Here is a 6,314-nt window from a genome sequence, read left to right on the forward strand (position 1 = left end):
AGTGATAAACTGAAGTCAACCATGTTAGCCCAGCTGAATAGAAGCTCAGCCTCTATCTCTACGAAAACTACTGATAGTTTCCTCCTTTACTTTATCAACTTCCTGATAAAATCTTGACATTCCAGCCAGGTAGAATATGAAACCCTCTTGGAAAAACATGCTAAGAATGTGCTAAATTCGTTAAGAAAACAGGAAGCAGAAAGCATTGACTGCTGCTGGCATGACTGGCTTTACAAGAAAGGACGAAATGTCAGGCAGTGAAGGAATGAGGAAGGAATTCCCTCGAGTCTAGCTGGCAGTGGGTTTATAGTCCTCTCTTGAGCAGAGGAAGAAGGAACAGTAACAACACACTTTGATGTCGTTAAATGTGAAAAGCCACACGGTGCAGGAGTGACAGACAGAGAGGAAGTAGACATGAGTTAATGTCAGCGTGGCTGCTGTGCCGCCCTCATAATTGTCCAGGAATCTGAAAGAGGTGTGCGGCCTTTTTCTGGAAATACCTCTGATGTAGGTAATTTCTCTTTCCAGTATGACGGCATCGCTGAAGCACTCAAAGGTATGATGCAGTTTTCTTTTCTAGAACACAATCAAACTATGCAAAGAAGCTTTTTCCCTGAGCAAGACAATATCAAAGATATGATTCAAAGTGAATTTGTCGAAAACCACAAAGCTTCCATAAACAGGTATCACTATTTTATCGCAATGCTGAATCAAAAAGGATCACCAATAACTATATTCTTAATGCATAATGCTCTTCTGATTATCATTACTGAGGTATAAACAAAGCAGAATTCAAAGCTCCTAGTTCAGATAACTATTCAAAATGGTCACTTTTACAGGTGTTAATTCTGTCTGGTCTTGGAAATGATCTTCTTTTCTCATTTCATCCTTTGACGCCTTCCTTCATGACGGACACTTTTGTTTTCTCATTCACGTTCCTAAGAACTCTCGTGATCTTTTCCCACCTGTTGATCTTTCAGAGCTACGCCATCGCACGCTGTCATGTGGAATGACTTGAATGTTTCCAGTTCCCTTTCCAAGGGGTTTCTGTCTTTTTTGTTGTACTGACTTCCTCCTTAGCAGTTAGTGCGACTGCACCATCAAACACACAATCTCACAATGGAACACGATATCAAACGTGCTATTGTCTTCAACTTGTGTTGTCTTTTTCATTGCTCAGTCAATCAAGCAGAACAAGAGAGCATCAAGAATCAGGGGACAGGTTCGTCATCTGTGTGATGGATAATAAAAGTGGATCTGCTTTCAGCTTCACCACCAAAATTTCCATTGGTGATTCCAGCTGATGGAGACAATCCTCACCTTCATCAGCTACTGTTTTCTCATCTAATTACTGCATCCTTTGTTCACACACACATACATGTATGTGTTGGTTCCTGTTGGGGTTTTTCCAACCTTCTGCTTCTGTCATACATAAATACAGCAATAACAGACACACCAAACATACACTCAGCTTCTGGCCTTACTAGCTTTTTAAGATCTGCTCCATTTGTCAAGGTAAGAGCTACAATACTCATACTCTTGTCCTTTTAGGCTTTCTACAGGACTTTGTTCAGTAGCCTTGTATACTTTTATGAAAGTACATCTTTTTATCAGAATATTTTCTCGATTGATATCAACCCTGTTTTAAATATTTGCCTCACCTTGAGCTATTAAGAAAAGTAGTAAGGAATAATTTGATTTATTTAACCGGGCCGGTCGCTGAAAAAAGATCGTTATTAACCATGACGACCCAACAAATAGAAAAAACAGGGGGGTGATATTTAAAAACAAAAATGCGTTTGAACTAGAAGATATGAATATATTTAATATAGTTTGATGAGAGATTGGAAGTAACAGTAAGTACATTTACAGAAGAACTAAAAATGATCTAAAGAATGGTTTATTTCAATATTTCCAGAGCCATAAACATAGTATCAGCTATATTTGCCATAAAGTGTATAATAAAAAAAATTCTTTATCTGATAACCAGCTCATTTTATATTTTTGTATTTAGAAGTTAATTCTTAAAATAATTCTGTGAACAGCAAACATTCACAACCATGAAAATCTAGTTTTGGCTTCAATTACGGGGATTTATAGTCAAACACTTTTGTTCTATTAAATCAAAGAGCTCTGCTTTGTCAATGGGCATAGCAATAATAAATAATTTCTCTTCCTGTTCTACCTTCCTTCAACCACCAAAACCCTTGGTATAAATACGATATTACTACACAACTGGATTAAATGCTGCAGTTGAGAAAAACAGCTGATTATAGAGCGCTGACGTGTCATCACCGTTCCCCCCAGATGTGTCTGTTACTCCTGATGGTGCTGTCAGCTGCACTGTGCTGCACTGCCACCCACAGTTCCCCCGACAACATTGTGACTCTAATGGATAATGGTTGGTACCTCCTCCCTCCAATATTCAGTTTCTTCTCCACTGGTCTAACCTAAATATTACTGACTGAAATCTGTGTGTGTGTGTGTGTGTGTGTGTGTGTGTGTGTGTGTGTGTGTGTGTGTGTGTGTGTGTGTGTGTGTGTGTGTGTTCCTCCCTAACCTAGTTCTGGTCTTGAGGGTTCCTTATGGTCAGGCTACCAAAGTGAATGTTCCTTTGACCTGTGGAGAAGCCCATGAGAACAAGCCTGTGTTCTGGAAGAAGAACGGTAATTCAACTGTGTGACGATGCCAAGATGGAAACATTTTCCAAGCAGATTACAGACCTTTTCTTCTGTTAACTAAGCAAGTAGAACCATTAATCAGACGGCATGCTGACCCTGCTGCAGGTGAGGAGCTGAAGCCGGCTCTGCAGGGGAACCAGGTCAACGCTGTCGTGGAAGAGATGGATGGAGGAAATTACACTTGTCACCTGAGTTCAGATGGACAATATCTCAACCACACCATTATCATGGTCCAAATAAACCCAGACAACAGAGCTGTCATATTAGAAGGCTCCCTCAAAGCAGGTAAGACAAATAGATGGATGGAGGGAGGAAGGATGGGAGAAGGGAGGTAATGTTTTATGTGGGGAGGGTGGAAGAGAACAAAGGCACTCAAAGAAAAACAAGCACGGACAGATCAAGATGTGGGGAACCTGAGGCATTTAAAGTGAGATAAGAAAGATGGTGGGAGAGGCATGGAAGGGTTGTGGGATCAAAACCAGTCAAACCAGCAGACAGCAGATAAGACAAACACTGAAAGGAAGCATCTGGGAAGATGCAACAGAAGACTTCACATACACCCTGGTGGCAACTTAATTCATCTTGGCCACAACCAGTGGCTTCTGCCTCTTCTTCTCCTTCTTTACTCTTCCCTCTCTTCCTTCTGCCTCTGTTTGTCCTCTTTCCATTTTCCCTCACATCTTTTTTTTTCTCTTCCTTCTAACTGAAGGCATACCCCTGAGAAGTGAGAGACGAACTCAGTATGTTCTCATCTCATGGCTAAGACTGAATCAAACAAGTTATTATTTAAATCCAAATAATCAGCAAATGTTTGTTGCTCACCTTAATTTTCACATTTGAGTTTGAATCTCCTTCCGCAGTTTGTGCTGCTCCTCTTCCATCATGCTACATGTCTCTCTCACATTTGAATATCAGTTGCTTCTTCGTCCATGTTTTCTACCATCTTCATATTCTGAGACTTCGTGATTCTCTTTAACCCGAATTATTTCATCCTGAAGCTCCTTCATTTCCTGCTTCCATCTGATCTCCCTCTTCTTTAGCATTTCAGCTTCTTGCTGTAACTTCTCCCTTTCATGCTTCCATCTTTGCTGGTTTACTTTCATCTGCTTCATCAGAGCCTTATACTGGGCCTCCAGTTGCTCCCTCTTCTGAGCGTTCTGTTGTGCAGAGGCTTCCAGTTGCTCCTGTCCAGGTGATGGGAACACACAGATAACGTGTTGTGTTAAACAACAGTCCTTTGGATACCCAGAAAGATGAGATCTTTCATGTTCTCTGCAGATCCATTTGGGCAAGAATTGACTAATTCTTGTGCTGGCAGATTGATCCTCTCCGTCTCTTAGCTCCTCTGCAATGTTATTTTGTGACTGAAAGACACAAAACGGACATGTAGAGTTTGAATGCAAATCTGGGACTTTGGATACATACAGTAGAAAAACGAGGTCTGTCACAGGTTACCTTTTCATCCAGCGTGGTCTCTGAGCCTGTACAAGGGTCCGCTTGCTTTTTTTGGGGCTTGATTTGGATTGTCCAGTAGCTCCTGTCCTTTTAGCTGACAAATGACATCCTTTCTCTTCAGGGGCTCCATTTGAGCTCGGTTTTGTGCCTCCATGTGGACTAAATGACCTGAATCTTCCTGGATACACCCATCTAAGTCATGCACATCCTTATCCAGCTGCACCTGTCCAAGTGCTGTGCAACAGACCACCTCTAGCAGCTCCTGGTGGTCATAATTCTGTCCACCAAGAAATATGTTATAAAATGTGTGTCCACCAAAGCTTTTGTCCAGCTGAAAAAGTAGGCGCTCTCCTGAAAAGCGAGGTGCAGTGTTTGGTTGCTATGATACAGAATGTCTGGCGAGGTAAAAATGCTGGCAGGAGGCACTCGCCCTTGTCATTGCTTTTAAGAGCGTGGTTCTACACCTGCTGTGTTTGTTAGGAGACAATTGTTGTGCTTTGGTGCTGTAGAAACGAAATGACACAATGAGAAATCGTACCTTGACTCTCAGGCTGTCCTGACGTTCCATGTAAGACACATTGTTAACCCCCAGCTACCAGCCTGCCATGATAACATGGGATGAAGTCTAATGGTTCTAAAAACAACAAACCTGCTGCTTCTCATTACTTAACAGCACTTTCCCCCCCATTTTACTCTTTTGTTTTAATAATGAGTTCAAATTGTTTTCCTGTCGTAGCCTTTTAGCCGCTTTGATGCATGACTCTCTGTGTGACTCACTTCTACTCTCTCTGTGCTCTTCATCCTTTGTCCAGCTTCTGCTTACAAGGCAACAATTCCTGATGTGATGGAGTAAAATGTTAACTGATGTGAAGAGACTATATTGTGACACGTGTATTGCAGTGATTTATTTTGTTTCTGGTCCTCCAGGTTACATTCACTGTTCAGCCGATAACTACAAAGGCTCCTTCCACTGCAAATGGCAAAGAACTAAGCATAGATCTCAGGCCTCTGTGCTCTTGGTGAAAGCAGACCGGTGAGGATAAAAGAACAGTCAGGGTGTCAAGCATATAATTATATCCTGCAGTAGATTATATTGTTCTAACTAGTTTGTCCTGAATGTAGTTATTTGGAAACAATACCGTGTGACCTGGATGCAGATGGATCAGGACTTCACTGCAGGGATGTTAACTGCTCATACAAAGAGGAACAGCACCACATCACCCTCACAGTGTACATCCACAACTTCTTCCGGCTGGAGGCCTACACAAAGACCTTCTATCTGAGAGAGATCGGTACGTCAGTGTGTCACGCGATGAGCTTTAGGATTTGCTGACTGAGTGCAAGATAGTTTATCAGGAATTGTGCTTCTCTCCTTCCTCACATTATTTAGTGAGACCAGCCAAAATCCCTAACCTGCGCAGGACTGCTGACAACATGTTCCAGTGGGACTACCCTGAATCCTGGGAAGAGCCCTGCTCCTACTTTGGTCTGCAGTTCCACATTAAGGTGGTCAAAAAAGGGGAACTCTGTACCAGTCCCCAATCCATAAAGGTAATCCACGTATTTATTTTATCAGACTTGAGGTAATACATCGGAGGCACTTCTTACTCTTTGACATTTTCCCTCATATCTTCTTTAGAGCACCACCATTGACGAAACCAAGTATGAGGTCAATCTTAAAACCAAAAAGTACAGCTTCTGTGTGCAGGCTCAGGACAAGCACACCAACGGACCCTGGAGCACCTGGAGCCAGTGCATGTGAGTATATTTCTTTCACAAAAAGGAGTTGGTTGTTCTGGCTGGGTTTGTTACCAAAAAAAATGTCTTGTCGCTAACACTTGATCTGATTCCGACCTGTTCTGCGCCCAGGGTGGACCAAGACACGGTGACATGCTAGCGTGGCCCACTGGACTGAAGGAGGTGGGAAAACCAGGATGAGGAAGTTGGTCTTCAAGCTGAGGCTTTGGGATTGATCGTGTACCTGCACAGTTATTTATTAATGTTATTTAGGTTGTCTATGGTGTTACAATATAAATCTATTCAAATACTCTTTCATGCATATTTTAATTGTATTGTTGCTCAATTTTGATAATAAATTTATGTTTGATATTCTAAATTTGGATTGTTGTTCGTTTACTGTACAGTTTGGTATTGTATAATTTTTATTTTACACATATT

General features: G+C 41.7%; 1 protein-coding gene across 3 annotated transcripts; it reads left to right on the forward strand.

Annotated features, from left to right (window-relative positions):
- Nucleotides 1-304: 304 nt before the first annotated feature.
- il12bb (interleukin 12B, b) lies at nucleotides 305-6,184 on the forward strand. Of its 3 annotated transcripts, none has more exons than XM_086225910.1 (9): nucleotides 305-556; nucleotides 2,308-2,401; nucleotides 2,565-2,666; nucleotides 2,787-2,966; nucleotides 5,064-5,169; nucleotides 5,259-5,428; nucleotides 5,527-5,687; nucleotides 5,776-5,894; nucleotides 6,006-6,184. In XM_086225910.1, the coding sequence occupies exons 1-9, from the start codon at nucleotides 530-532 to the stop codon at nucleotides 6,031-6,033; spliced, it is 987 nt and encodes a 328-aa protein (XP_086082036.1). In that variant the 5' UTR covers nucleotides 305-529; the 3' UTR covers nucleotides 6,034-6,184. The 3 variants fall into 3 exon arrangements, with proteins under 3 accessions (XP_086082036.1, XP_086082035.1, XP_086082037.1); XM_086225911.1 differs by lacking the exon at nucleotides 305-556 and adding an exon at nucleotides 1,491-1,515; XM_086225909.1 differs by having other exon boundaries at nucleotides 305-2,401.
- The last annotated feature ends 130 nt before the right edge of the window (nucleotides 6,185-6,314 follow it).

This window comes from Aulostomus chinensis, chromosome 15, assembly GCF_037954235.1.
Source record: "Aulostomus chinensis isolate RoL2024-O1b breed Wild chromosome 15, RoL_Achi_v1.0, whole genome shotgun sequence".
Lineage (NCBI taxonomy): Eukaryota > Metazoa > Chordata > Actinopteri > Syngnathiformes > Aulostomidae > Aulostomus > Aulostomus chinensis.